The sequence below is a fragment of the Syngnathus scovelli genome, chromosome 2 (genome assembly GCF_024217435.2).
Source record: "Syngnathus scovelli strain Florida chromosome 2, RoL_Ssco_1.2, whole genome shotgun sequence".
NCBI lineage: Eukaryota > Metazoa > Chordata > Actinopteri > Syngnathiformes > Syngnathidae > Syngnathus > Syngnathus scovelli.
In genome coordinates this window covers 12,310,962-12,326,327 of record NC_090848.1, presented here as the reverse complement: position 1 = coordinate 12,326,327, position 15,366 = coordinate 12,310,962, and the positions used below count along the sequence as shown (strand labels likewise).

The window sequence follows — 15,366 nt, the reverse complement described above, 5'->3', positions numbered from 1 at the left end:
CCCTGCTCTCAAGTGTGCCCTTCACAAGAAGCAATGTTTGGAGAGGATTTATTTTATACAGCATACAAACATTATTGGACAGATTTTATATATAGTGTGTATTGCCATCCACTATATTTTCAGCCAAAGGGAGGATTATAGACTCCAGTAACAGACAATGGTATATTTCCAAGAGGAATGATTTAATGTACTCACATTTTTCGAATCTAAAATGGTTTTCTGATTCAAATAAATTTTCATTACACGCTTTCCCATTTGTTGCTACTCTTAATGGGAAGATTGTTGAAGCTTGCGCAAAAAAAAAAAAAAAGAGTCACAATTCAATATCTTCACTATTTTTACCTCGGTGCTTTTGTGAACAAAGATTAACGAATGGTGACACAGACCAGGACTTTAATTACCTCGGTGCTTTCGCCTTATTCCGAACAATACCTTTTTATATTTAAGGCGGGAAATAAAAAAGAGAATAATAAAGATGCGTTCCGATTTATCGAGTCGCTTGGATAAGAGGGTACGCTCAATGTGCCTTTGTGCCAGTCGAATAATAGCTTGAGGCGATGCATGCGACTATATTAAAAGCCCATCTTTCGCATTAGTCGGAATAACATGGAGACATGGAAGTTAAGCAGTCGATGACTTTTCCTGTTATTGCTGCATGAAAGTCGTCTGGTCTGTAATAGTGCAGGCTTACGGCAAATTAGAGGTGCTACTCTCCTCGGAGGTAACAATGTAATGACTCTCCCTTCTCCCGGGCACAGAAAATCAAAATAAAGCAGCAATTGTAGAGACACACAAAGAGCGGCCCCGCCCTCGTGCTGTGGCGTTTCAGGGTTCGTGTCACGGCTTTCTATCCTCTGCCTGTTTCATTAGGGGATTTGATTAAATTGTGAAACAGGGGAATGTGATGGATGTATGAATAACTTCCCAAGTTGCTCCCAGAGGCTTGGACAAGGACAGAATCAAGGACCCCTTGGTACTCACGCTTCTTTCCCAGCAAACCCAATCTGGGTAATTAGAATAAAGAGCGTCAGGGACTTCAAGGATAGAAGGAGGCTACTATTGTTAAAGCCACATGCATAAGCACTGTGCACCTGTTTATGCAGAATACAAGCATCCATGCACACCACACAGTGGCACAGAAATGTAGACATACTGTGAAGTAGCTAATGGTAAAAATATTTCCACGCTTTCTCTGTGCTGTTATCATACCCGCATTACACCGCGCACATTGGGCTCCACAAAAATAGGTCCAGCGTGTTAAAGGCAGAGCTAGGCTTCAGGAGGAAGACTTTCTTACCTCAGCTAGGTGTCAAACTCATTTTTGTCGCATCATATTATAGTTTCCTTCTGAGGGCCATTATAACTGTCAACCCAAATAAATGTATATACGTCTCATATTATATACAGGCTACACAACAAACTGATGACTAACTAGTTTTGAAATCAGAGACTAGTAAAAACTTTTTAAAAGGATGAATGGTAATAAAAAAAATAGCAGCATCATATTTTTTAAAAGTGAAGACTATTTGCTTATTATTGTATTGACACAAAGTTGATGCACAATTTGTCTACACGAAACAAATATAATTACACTGCGGGCCAAATTTGGCCCGTGGGCCAGAGTTTGACACCTCTGAGCTAGAGGTTGTTGGACTGCGCATCTGGGCAAATCATCTGTTATTAAAAACATTTAGGGCAATGGGCAAAGGAAACAAATTAAAGGGACATCCAAGGGCATAGTACGTGTGAAAGCAGAGTGGTATCGAGGAAAGGTGTTTTATCAGAGCAGTTGGTACGCTCGATGTTGACCGGAAGCGTGACAAAATGCGGCTGCTCGCTCCCTGCCAAATTGAAGCGATGCGCCACTTCATTGCTATCTCTCATTAACACGGGCACACATGCTCGCACTGAGGGCCAATCTGCTAACCCGTGCGCACACACACACACCACACACACTTACTGTACATACACTCTCTCTAAGCAGCACAGCCTCTTGGCGAGTCAAAATATTTCCGAGGGATGTTCTGGCCTTCACTCAAGCAGGCTTGCATAGGATTCTGCTTGGCAAACTCCACCTCAGCGAGGGTCCAGCTGTCATCTTGACAAATGAAACTTGGAAGAGCAAAGAGGTGCGCGTGTTTGTGCCAGTCATGCTCGTGTGTTTGCCGAGGAGTCACGGCAATGCATATTTGCCAGATCAAAAAGCGCTGGATCATGTACACGACATGCCGATTGCTGTTCGACACCATACGAGTACATTGATTGAGACACATTAAAACTGGCAGAGGTCACTTCAGACAGAGTTCTCTTTAAAGCTAAGAGGACATAAATTATGTTTAGCAACTAGTTGAAACCACCTTAGAAAAAAAAAGCCCTGCTGAACCATAACATTGTCTCTCATGGGCCACAATGTCATGCATGGTGAAAGGAGCCATGCATCATTCCGTTTTTATGAACAATGTGGGACGTAAAAGCTTTATAGGGTGTTACAGGAAACAATCTTTTTCTTTTTTTCCCCTAGAAATGAAGAGCAGATAAAAATGTAAAAAGCTCAAGGGAGTACTGGGCAGATACCCTTAAAGTTAAAGGACAAGTTACTATAAAATACTGGCAAATTTTTATCTGGTGCTTTACTGTTTATCTTTTGAGACTCGGGCATAATGTCTTTACCATATGGGGATGCCGCTATTTCTTTGTACTGCAAAAAATGTCCATGTCCGTGTGCTGGCAGGTAAAGAAACTCACCGCAATGGAGAGCATTATACTTACATGAGGAAACTTAGACCGACAAAAATAATGTGACCGTGTTATTACGGTACATGCTTCAGTTTTGCTTTTCCTGATATTATAGCACTAAGAGAGAAAGACAAAAAAACAGGGGCATGTTAAAGCAACGAAAGGTAGTTGTTTGGCCTTGCACTAATACCAACCTCGCGTTGATGGCTTCTATAAAGACAGAAGTGCTGCCCGTTCGCCACCCACCTAATAACAGTGGACAAGACAGCACTACTGTAGTAATTCTCGCCTCCCTGCTAACATGTGCTGTTGTGTGCTTATACAAACAACTCACTAAAAATTATGATATTTATTTGACGACACGAATTTAAATGGTAATGATGCTGATCTTAAAGGTTCTTTTGTCTTCTGTCGCTCCCATTATCTCTCAGTCTGACGTCTCAGACAGACAGAGAGGATGGATGGATCAGATAGATAGATAGATAGATAGATAGATAGATAGATAGATAGATAGATAGATAGATAGATAGATAGATAGATAGATAGATAGATAGATAGATAGATAGATAGATAGATAGATAGATAGATAGATAGATAGATAGATAGATAGATAGATAGATAGATAGATAGATAGATAGATAGATAGATAGTCAGGAGTGGTAGAAAAAATTATAATAATATTACCCCCCCCCCCCCCCACACACACACACACAGACACATACACAAGTTATGCCACCATCACACCCTCATGTTCTGAATATCTTCCCACCAGTTCGCTGCCCATTATTTATTTTTTTATTTCTTTTGCGGAATGTAGATTTTTTTGGCTCTCCTTCATTCTGTCGATTCTTGAGGTCGCTGAGGCCGATTTCAGAGGGGAAACACACACAGGCTGTTTGTTAAGCTGTTATTTATCTCCTTCATAAAGTCCTCTTCATCTCCTATTAAACAGCCCAGAACTGTTGCCCTTGACTCTCACATAACTCTTATGTCTTTTGCTAAGAGATGATTTACTATTTAATTTCACACCGACTCAACCCGGGAGGGAGCCTGCCTTCTGCTGCCTGATGTCATATCAGAGGAGAATGTGTTTTCCGAGGGACTTTAGGCAAAATATGCGTGTTTGCGCACCATCAGAGTGCACATGAATAAGTGGGTGGGCTGATGTAGGTCTTTTTTGTTGTTTATTTTGACTTTTGGTAGAAGCTCAAGGCTTAGTTTTATGCCACAAACATAGCTGAAAAATGTTCTCTCTGTGAAATGAAATAAACCAAAGCTAAATGTGCCTTATGCAAATGTTAACAGCAGCTTCACTGCTCTTATTTTGAAATATTCATATATTAAAACACTGTGATTATATACAGAACTCATTTAATAGGAATCTTTGTCTAAGGAAGTTAATTCATGTCAACCAAGTGGTGACATTAATTATTGTGGGAAAGTAAAGAACTTGGCACGGTTCTGCTAAGCTCAGTTATCAATTGTTAAACAGAATAATTTTTGGAGTTGATCCATTTGGCATGAAAAAAAATCTTCAGAGGCATACTAATAAACAGACTGGAAATAAAACCCAAGCTCGTAATTAAAATTTTTTTGGTATGTTTGTTGCCTTTGCAAAACATTACAGTGATGTCGCAATACTTCTGGACCACCACGAACAAGAGTCAGACGTGGCGATCTCAGAATACAAAGCGGCTTGAATGCATCATCCCATCAGAATCACGCGGCACTTTATTGTATTCCAAAGTCCGTAATTCTCAATTAATCTTCTTTTGACTTTGAGAGATTTAAATGTATATATTTAATGAGGATACAGTCTCCAAATTTCACACGTTATTGTTGATTATTTTTTCAAATAACAACAAAAAAAGCTAACTCAAGATAGAGTAACCCAGAATTATTGAATTTAAAGCAAATATATACATCTGCGATTAAAAGTTAAATTTAAACAAATGTGCCTTGTCTGTGATACATTCCACTTCTTCCATATGAGTTCTTCTTTCTAGGTTCAACGAATAAAATGTATCCCACCCTAAAACCTCCAAAAGCAATAGTAAGGTCATTTTTCTGTCTCCAGAAAATGAATGATTTACATGTCAAAAATACCTCTTTGTGTAAGATATTAATGTGTCCTCGCGTGCTCACCTCCTCTCTAATAGTGTCACGCTATTCAAAAGATGGTCAAATGGTTTTCATAGTCAAATGTTTCATTCATGAGCAAACACGTCAAACATGACGGAAAGGAACGTGTTCCTCTGACACAAAAGCTCCATTAGCCGATGTAACAATGTAAAGCACTCACATCTTTCTGCGTTGATGTCCTTATGCCATCACAAACTCATGGCTGGTTATCAACTTTCATGTCAAAACAGAATTTTTTTTTTCATTGAGTGAGATTGTTTGTGACTTTCGTTCATATAAGGTTGAATGCGTAGCTTCCATTTGACAAAAATAATCTTTTTAGTAAATTATTTTTGTGTGCCAAATAAATCATCTGTGACCTGCTGTGACAATCGTTGACAGGACAAGATGGCCCTCACAAAAAAAAAAAAAAAAAGGTTTTATTACAGTTTGGGAACGATTGGTTTATTTAAGATTTATTAGCTGCTATGTTGACAACAACAACATATCTTAAATTTGCTTTTCTAAAAGTCTCCTGTCAGCTTTACTACACAATAGGCAATTGTTTTACAAAATTACACTTGGGATCAGGTCCATTTATTGGGGGTGGGGGGGGGGGGGGGGGGGGCACTGTGGTGAGCATTGGAGTTGTCTTCAAAAGCATACCATTAAACCAAATATGGACACACAGCAAAAACTGAACCTCCTCATTTTTGTCAGAAGAATGAATTCCTTGGGAACCATCAAAGTTGAGCCTGCGCAAATCATCATGTTGATGATAGATGTGCAGATATTTCAGTCTGGAACAACTCGGCGAGCAGACATGCAAGCCCTTGGATCCAACGCCGCTTAAATCCATCAACGTATCAATATCACGCTGTATATTTAGCCAAAATGCGGTTGTTTGAGCTGGAGCAAAACTTACATCAGGGGTTTGGAACGGAAATATAGAGAGTGAATACTCCTGGAGACTAAATCAAACAAAGAGCTTTACCCAGCCAACATGGGTTATTGAGTAAAACAAATAAAATGCTGATACGACTGTTTGAGTTCCACACCCGAGCGGACTACAGTTTCTCTATTCTCACGCATTTCGAAAGACTCACATCCTTGCAAACAAATTTTATTGTAATGATTTCATATTGGCAGGAAGCCTGTCAACAGAGGAGCTTTAACACGTCTCAGCAGCAGCTTTTTAAATATTTTATTTAGTGTTTAAGACAGACAAGTGAACAATATTTGTGAGAAATAGGCCTTTTGTGTCCAAGTCTTTCGAGGTCTGCTCATGAAAAGTGAGAGCGAAAACAAAAGTGTTTTATTAATATTACTGCTCAGTGTTTAAATGTGTTTGTGTATGAAAGGGAGGAGATGTGCAGGTACATATTTTGTTACTTTGGGAATGTAATGTGGAACTGGCTCATATTGGCAGTTTCTAATTTTATGTCCTTATATTATTTTTTTATGTCAATAATTACAATACATGTTGGGAAGCCAGTATTCCATTTTGTTTGTCATCTAAGTTAAATAAAACTAAGTTATTTGTTCTTTTAAATACAGTTATCATGGTGGATTTTGACAATTATTATTATTTTTTTACCCATAACTCTGTGTGGTACACAAGAATGCGAAAGAGTGGGTGGAAAATAAACACAAAAAAATGCAGCGAGTGACAAAGGAGCGTTAAAGACTTGCATGTTGTTTACTTCCTTGTTGACTCCACCGGAGGCACACGTTGTCCGTACTGACCAAATCAGCATGTGGCGTACTAAAACACAGCCGTGTGAAAATGTGGCAGGTACCTCGTGGCAATGTCTTTTATTTATTTATTTTTTGCTGAAGGGACAGGCACCCGGCAATGTCTTGAAGACATCGCGTCTATAAGACGGGGTAAAAACAACAACAATGATCCTGACCTTTGAATAAATATTCTTTTGTTTTTCTTGGTCTCACATTGTTGAACAGTGTGGAATTGATTAAAGAGTAATTAAAAGCTTTGAAAACAAATGTGTTATTTAACATCAAATTGAAATGTGGGCTTGTCTTTTTTGGGGGGTTCATGTTTTTACATCCAACTTCAGAGGAGCAGACGTGATCCTCACTGGCACCAGATAATTGACTTTCGGGTATTTGCCAATTGTTCCAGGAATTATTTTCTACGTTTTCATCTGCCCCTCTCAATAATTCATTTAAATTTTATCAGTTTTTTTTGAAGAATTTTGTAGATATTGAATGTTTTTTTTTTTTTTATGTACCGCATGAGATATACCTGGCCCACTCCCCCCCCCAATGAAAAAAAATCCTAGCAACGCCAGTGCTTATTCGTATATTTGAGTAAATTCAGAACAAACACATTTCAGTGAGATTTTGTGTACCTGTGGGCAGTTTCCCTAAAAAGGTGCACAGCTCTCCCAATGAACAAGTTCTTTATTGTACTGTGATCTTTAACTACTTTCACCACCCTGCTGTTTCTCCCATGCACTCATAAAAAACAGTGTACAGTTTTGCTGTCTTGTATTCTCTTTGTTTTGGGACAAAGCCGACCTGTGACCAAACGAAAAACCCCAAATTACGTACTTATACAAAGACAACAATGCAGCTCATGTTCTTTGTTTCCTTCTTGTCTCGTACAAGTAATTACAGTCTCTGTCTGTGCATGCTTAGTCTGTCCGCTTGTGAGTATGAGCGGATGTCTCTGCAGGAGGGAGATGGAAGAGATGAAGGGGGCAGTTACAATGAAGGCGAGTCGGATGAGCAGTCGGCTCAATAGGTGGAGATGAGAAAAAGCATTTCTCTTTGGAAGTTGAAGGGAACAACACAAACAAAGAGATGGTTCTAATTCTGTAGAGGCCTACACTGACTCTGGCATGCTTTGTTTCTGGTGTTTGGTTTTCTCAGTGTTTTTTTAGGGCTTGGGAAGAATACAAAATAAAAAAATATTCATCTTCTGAACGGTTTATCCTCATGAGGGCGTGCTGGAGCCAATCCCAGCTGTCTGGTTTCAGTTCATTTCAAATCATTCATTAATTGAAAAACAATGGAATCGTGACCAAAATGGTTCCATTAAAAGAGGAGATTCAATTTCAGATTACATGATCAGTGTGTATTTAATCATTCCGTGATGTATATCTCTCGATGACATCTTTGTTTCTACATAAATTCTCTATTTGGATCTGATCAACTCTCCTTTCCTTGTTCTGTATGCTTGCTCCTCTTTCTTCGACTTCCACTGTCTGTCTTTCAAGGCGGTTTTGTTGTCGCTGTCTGCCGGTGAAGCACAGCAGCCATTAATCACTGGTAAACATGAGCAGAGGACACCTCAGGGAGGGGAAAGTTCTCTCATTTCTGCTCTGAAAAATGATTTTCTCAATACACTCCACGGAGAGAGATATAGAAACTGGAGCACAGGTGCTGCCACAAACACAATAAGCATCACATAACGTATTGCAATCCACTCCAGATCTAATATAAGAGTCACAAATTTGTTCAAAGTGTGCTTTGCGCACTTATTTAACATATTTTTTAAAACTATAACACGCCGATGGCAAATAACCAATTCAATGATTTTACTTATTCATCATGAGAGGTTATGCTGGGTCTTTTAATTTGAAAGTCAAAAAGGCCTGCAGGTTCCCAATCTTTAAGGCCAACCATTAAAACCAACTTGCTGATATTATTATGTGTTCTATTCATGTAAAGAATAAATGCATTGTTTCACGACTAGAACCAACTATACTGCATAACGACTCATCAAGAAAGCCTTCCAGCACGCCCAAGAAAGACCAACTTCTCTCTATCGACCTTTTACCAATACACTGAGTTTAAACAAACAGTACTGTAGCTACCAAAGATGCATAGAAAGAAACAAAATGTCTACTGGCTAAAAGGGGAGTTGGTGGGTGTAATAGTTTGCCCATCAAATACTATAAAGCTGTTTATATAAATACATAGCGTATGTATGCAAATAACATCCATTTAACTCATATTACACAGAAATAATACCACATCACTTACCACTAGATTACATGCATATTATCAGTCATCAATGTGATCAAAAGGCCAAAAATAAGCATGTAACTAGTGTTAGGAAAATGAAGCTTCAAATTTGTTTCATGAACCAGTTGTTGTCTCCTGTAGATGGCACTGTTGGCATACAGAAAGGGGTTTAAGAAATGGCAAGTCAGTGTGCTTTCAAACCAATGTCTAATCGAGAAGAGTAAAAAAAAATACAACTGGTTCATGAATCAAAGTTGAAGGTTCATTTGTCCTTCACTACATGTAACAAAACCTGAAGCTTGAGTAAAACATTCATTTATTTCTTGAGCACTCTCGTTCAATATCTTGCAGTTCAGTTGGAAAATGGAAATTGGAAAAGAAGCAAATTTCGACTTTCACATTCTCCCTTAAACTCAAAGGCAGTTAGTGAGAAGTGTATTAACAGCAATTTCAGTATTGAGTAGTAGAAAAGAAGAGAAAGGCGGGAGGGAAAACACTATGCTGTGAACTATTACAAACACATTGGGAGAAAATGAGAAAGTTATAGGACAAGTAAATTTGAGTTTACCTGTGGTTTACTGAGCACAGATTACACTTCGATTTTGAGGCACAAGCTCACTTGCCCATTGTGACAGGCCAACCCATGCCCAGCAAACGCAAACAATAAACAGCACATCAAAAGTGGATTTTACTTGACAACCATTTATTTCTACCCTGTCAAACTTCTTGATGGAATTGTTGAGGTGTTTTTGGGTTGGTTTTATTTTATTTGCTGATGTTTTTTTCTGGCAGGCAATTAAGGATATAAGAGTACTAGAAGTATCGAGAACGACTACCCCCTATAGACTGACGACACTGACTTAAACGGATCAAAATTGGACAAGATCAACATTTAAGCTCAGCCATTCACTGTAACTCAGTGAGCCCATCCCAAGAGAAGCCATGCAAGCCCTCGCTCTGCATGACATTACCTCCAGTTTCATAGACGAGCTTGTTTGTTGGGGATCAAGAGCAGATCAATGCTTTCGGGATGCTTTAGCCATCATGTTGCTTCATCGTGGATATTTTTTAGGCTTCTTTCTTGTTTCAAGTGTGAGCTTTCTATTCCTATTGCAGTGGTATCTTGCTTCACATCAGCGACCACAGCTACAAGTGATTTATTTTCTTCTGCTGAATACAAATATTTTCAGTCGCCAGCATAAAACAAAGAAACTGGTCCCACGAAGTCAAGTGTGCTTGATTTCCATAGCTAAGAGTTTCAAGTGGAAAAACTAAATACAGGAGGTCAAACCATGCCAAATGTTTAACAGCAGAAACCTGCTGACTTCATATTGGTTTAATTTTAAAAATCCTCAAGTGCCAGGCCAACAATTCCAGCTGTTTTATGAATAGGGGCGGAAAAGCCCAAATAACATCTTATTGAGCTCTGACACAATCTCAACTTTTTTCAAGACTACAAGTAAAGTCAATCATGCCCCGGAGCCACGTCAGGCTGAAAGTTTACAGGCCAGTCAGTGGGGGTCGTGACACCTGCCTCCTCCATAGCTGGCCTGATCAAAGTGGTGGTGCTGCAGACACGGAGGTGAGAGCTCCTGACAACACACCTGCCCAACTGATGGCAACTGGGCTGAGGCGGGGAGAAGACGAGAAGTGGTGGGAGGGCGACTGTCTGCATGCCACTCAGCACCGCACTGGATGACAGAACGGCCCATTAGGGAAGAGAGTGACTTCACAGGCCATTAGGGAAGGCAGCACATGGCACATGGACCATTGAGGGATGGCAGAGCTCCAGGTAGGCAGAGGGGGAGATGCGATACAAAAACACACGGCCTCTTAGGTAATCGCATAATAAATAGAATTGTCTTCTTAGTAAAGACGTCATGGTAGGTTGACAGGAAAAACAAATAAACATCAACCTGGGGACCAAACGAATCAGGTAAAATGAAACTGGTACTATCAGAGTTGTCTCCTTGTTAAATCCTTTAAAGTTTTCAGTATGACTACCCTCATTAAAGATGGACGCCCAACAGAGGCATCCAAATGCATCATTTTTATTTCATACAATCTCAGTCTTCTCTATGTCTCTTCAACCTGAATTAGTCTCTGCGGCCGATTTGTCGCAATTGTCTCGTGTTACTGACAAGCTTTGCATTCTGAGATACCATAAAGCAATGGGGCAGATCCTCTTATTAAAAAGAAAGCTGAACAAATGCTTCCCTTTTTAAAGTATGTTGTCTGAGATGGGACAGAAAAACGTTGCCGGTCTGCTGGTTTTCCCTCGTGGCCTGATAAAACCCGTATTGAAAAACAAAACAAAAAGAGAATATAAGACATCTTTTGCACCAAAAAAGATGAAGTGGGAGTTTTTTTTTTGCAGACTGAGAGAAAAGCTGATAACAAAATATTTCAGAAACTATTCCAAGACAAAGAAACATGAGAGATGGGAATGAAGTGGCGCTCTCTCAGAACGACATCTTTTTGAAGAATTACACCACAAGCGTGGCGATCACTATGAGCGAGACAAATCTTGCAATCTCTCAAACTGAATCTTTAACTCATACAACATTGCGTATTTGCATCCCTTTTCATTCTAGTTTCATTTATTTGCCTTGCCTGGGCCTCAGAATCGCTTTACAATTTGTTAAAGCTTGTTATTTACACGCTCCGGTACCCGCCGCCCCCCTCCAAGAAAAAAAGTAGCAGGTGCTGGATTCAAATTGAAATGAATTGTTTAAAGATACAGTAACTATGAGCTGTTACTAGATAGATATATCTTGGCTTTTATTTATGAATGCATTTCGGAGAAAGCCATTTTTCATGTTGTAATTGTACTAGTACCAAAAGAAAAGTTAGAAAAGCCTCCAAGAAAACCATGAAAGTTTAACGAAGCAAAAAAATGATTTCATTGCAAACAGAATCTTTCTCAGATAGTGTTTGTTGCTACTTTGAAGTCTGTTCGATGTCTGCTAGAGAACTTTAAGACAGCTTTTTAATTATTATTTTACGATGAATCTCACTTACACTGACGAGCATCTGCGGGAACGGTCCTCGAGAATTTTCAGCAACGTTGATTGGTGGGATCACCCAGTCTCGCTTTTGCCTTCGTAGACCCTTGGAGCTGTTTCTGCCTGTCCCGGAGAACATGATGACAGGAGGCGGGGCTTGGAATGCTTCCTTCTTATCTTTCTTCTCAGCAACCTTTCCCTCTTTGGTTGTGACCTTTAAGACAACAAAAAGATCCAATTAGTGTAAGTAGGCCAATGTTCTTCCAGCTACTATTATATAAGGCTATTGTAATGCAGTACTGTTTTATTAGAAAACTGTGCTCCGCAAAATTATGCTCCGCATATGATCCACATACGGAAATGCTATTCTTGCAAATATGGTGGGTTTTATCTTTGAAAGCATTGTGATATTTTTATTGAAATACCTCCATCAACATTACCAAGTCCTTTTGTTCAAAAAAGTGATAACAATATCCCCTGGGGTAATTTAATAAGCAATGACAGAGCTAGAGGGGAAGCCGTGGGGGCACTGGCCTGCCCTGAAATATGCTTGAAGCTCTTAGTTGTGAGGCCAAATAATCGATTTTTGGTTTCCGATTTATCCTAGAATGTTGTCCAATATTTCCATCTGTCCCCCATATGGAACATGTGAATAATCTTTATCAGAATTTTTTTCACAAACACTTGAAACGGATGGATGGACTTGAAATATCTTTGCCTCCTCCAAGCAGTTTTAGACCACAGTTTGTGTGATAAAATTTGCATTTTACGCCTCATACAAACACAGTGAACGGGAAAACAGCAAGTGGGCACAATGTCACACAAACAGGAAGTCAGAGATCAAAGTGGGAAGAAGGCAGACGTGTGAGAGCATTTTAGATTCATGGTAATGTACCTTACTGACATAACATCAGTCCTGCAGACTGTAGGTCTTTTAAAGACTGCCAATCTGGTGTGTGTCATGTCTTACAACCACAACACTGACCGTGCTCTTTGGTGGCAGCATGTGACGATTGGGTGGGTACTGGTCAGTGTCAAACTTCTAGTGTGGCCACTCAACCGGTCCAAGACAACAAATGAATTCATGACACCATGTCTGGTCATCTGACATAACGAGCATCGTCAACGGCAAAAAAAGGTCGTGCAATCTGAGCTGTGCATTAATTATGACGACCGGCAAATTTGTGGCTTGTTTATTACAAAGTTGACAATTGCGCTATATGCCCGCGACCATATTTGCATAAAACAGGGTGCTTATAAGTTTTACAGGGCTACTGGAGTTTTCCAACAAGCTCATTACCGACTTCTGGTCCTTTTTCTGGTCAACCAAACGCATTTTATTGTTAAGGGATTCCGTAAGCATATGTTCAATTCTCTTGTAAAGCTGGGTTATTGGCTTGAGGACTCAATGATGCAACACATGCTCAAGGGCTACGTTATAGATGATGATCCAAAGGTTGTATCATATTGCTAATCCCAGGGATGTGTTGTGCAGCTATTTTATCAATGTATCTCAGGGACAGAGGGAAGGCAACACAAACACGTTAAGAATCTCGGCACAAGCGTCGTTGCTGAGGCAGTGCATCACTTGTGCTCTCTATCTCAATCACTCTCCCCTGAGCTATCCCTTGCTCACATTCTCCCCAATGCCCTTCTCTTGCAGTGATATTGTTTTCCTCACTGACAGCTTGTTTCAATAACAGGATTCCTGTAGCACTGCTATGTGTAACGGCTGACGTGTAAAATAACAGCAGAGGTTTACTGAATTGTGGCAAGAAGTAAACAATCTCATGCATTTACCACACTAATGTTGTTCTCCATCGTCACGTGCAATTCAATGAATTTAAATACCAGCTATATATGCACGAGGAAGGGAACAATTGTTTTTTTTTTTTTAGTTCTTCATTTAAGATCCATTTGGCTAATTTGACTTTTGTTTGCTTATTTCAAATTTTGCTTTCAACAAGATGTAGCTACATATTTTACATGGAACTTTTGTTTTTCATTTTATGCGACCCAATCAAATTTCATTTTTTTAATCTTTTAACAGACTTGACAGTAGGTGTTTGGCAATATGAGAGAGAGAGAGACAGACAGACAGACAGACAGACAGGCAGACAGGCAGGCAGGCAGGCAGGCAGGCAGGCAGGCAGACAGACAGACAGAAACAATTATTTAGAGAAATGGAAAACACAAAAAGTGTTTTCTCCTTGGCTCTGTCGTTGTTTTTTTTGCTTGGTCAAGGTGCAGAGCACTTTGTCTGGCATTTTGCCAGCAGAAACAATACTTTCAAGGTTTACTTCATTAGAAAGACACAGAAGAAAAAAGCTTTTAAGACTTCAGCGTTCAAATGCGTGAAGCAAGCATCCATATGGTATGTATTAGTTTGAGTGGGTGGTTTGAGGTGTGGTGTGCCAGGGGATGTGTTTAGTTTCTACGGCGTTTGATGTTCCCTTGAGAGATGTGTTGAAAAGCAACGTGGTAATTCAATTATCACAACATTATTTACAGGCAAAATCTTGATAGTAAAAAAAAGAATTAAAAAAAAAGGATGTCAATTTCAAGTCAAACATACACTACAGTTAATCTTCCTTGTATTGCGAAGAATATATTCCAGATTCACCCCATAAACATGAAAGTCAATAATATGTAGAGACCATAACTGGTTTTCATTTTACCCCTTCATATGAGCCCATCAAAATTCTAAATGGCTCACTCACAAATATTTAGGTAAATGCAATTAACAAAATATGTACTTATTTTTTATTTCATTTTATTTTATTTTTTTTGGGGGAAAGCACTCCAGAAATGAAACATTTTCTATACAAAGAAGTAAATAGTAACATTTCCACCAGAAGTCCCTTTCAAACAGTTTCTTTTCACTCGTGTCCTAAATTCAACATTCTAACAACACACCACCACACTGAACTAGCCAACCAAACACACGCATGGGCATTCTAAACACCTGCTCTACTGTTTGACAAGTTTGCCCAAACATGCACACGATTGTTTGCTTTCAGGCTTTGTCAGCAGACCACCATCTGAGAGATACAAGCCAGGTCTGTACAAATGTATTCTTTTTCTTCAGGGTTGTATCGAAGCTTGCTGGGGCTAACTGCTCGGCACGGTTGCCTCACATCACGCTAGTGTTGCCAGAACAGGTATAAAGATGCGCATAAAAAATGCATTTTGGGGAATGGAAATCAAGAAATGTTGTGAGTAGCAGATCTGATCCTGACCCTTCTTATTTACCTAAATAAACAATTCTTCTCATTCATTTTTTTTTACACGTGCAAACAGGTATGAGGGATTTCCCTAAAGAGCGATCCTTAAGAAAAGATGGAGAAAGATACTAAAGATACACTGTGCACTTTTTTTTAACCAAACCAAGGTGTGATACTGATCAAACCTTGCTGCTCATACAGTACGCTCTCCACTTTTCACTCTGACACAACTTCAGACACTGATCAAAGAAACAAATGCCTGCACAAACATCCAGCAAAAGTGCTGT

General features: G+C 39.4%; 1 protein-coding gene across 1 annotated transcript in view; it reads right to left on the bottom strand.

The window, feature by feature from the left end:
- Nucleotides 1-15,366, bottom strand: part of LOC125989438 (cadherin-4) — a 158,817-nt gene that overhangs the window by 36,627 nt on the left and 106,824 nt on the right. Inside the window, exon 5 of the mRNA XM_049755822.1 lies at nt 11,872-12,069. Within this exon, the coding sequence (XP_049611779.1) occupies nt 11,872-12,069 (198 nt within the window). The remainder of the gene's footprint in view (nt 1-11,871; nt 12,070-15,366) is intronic.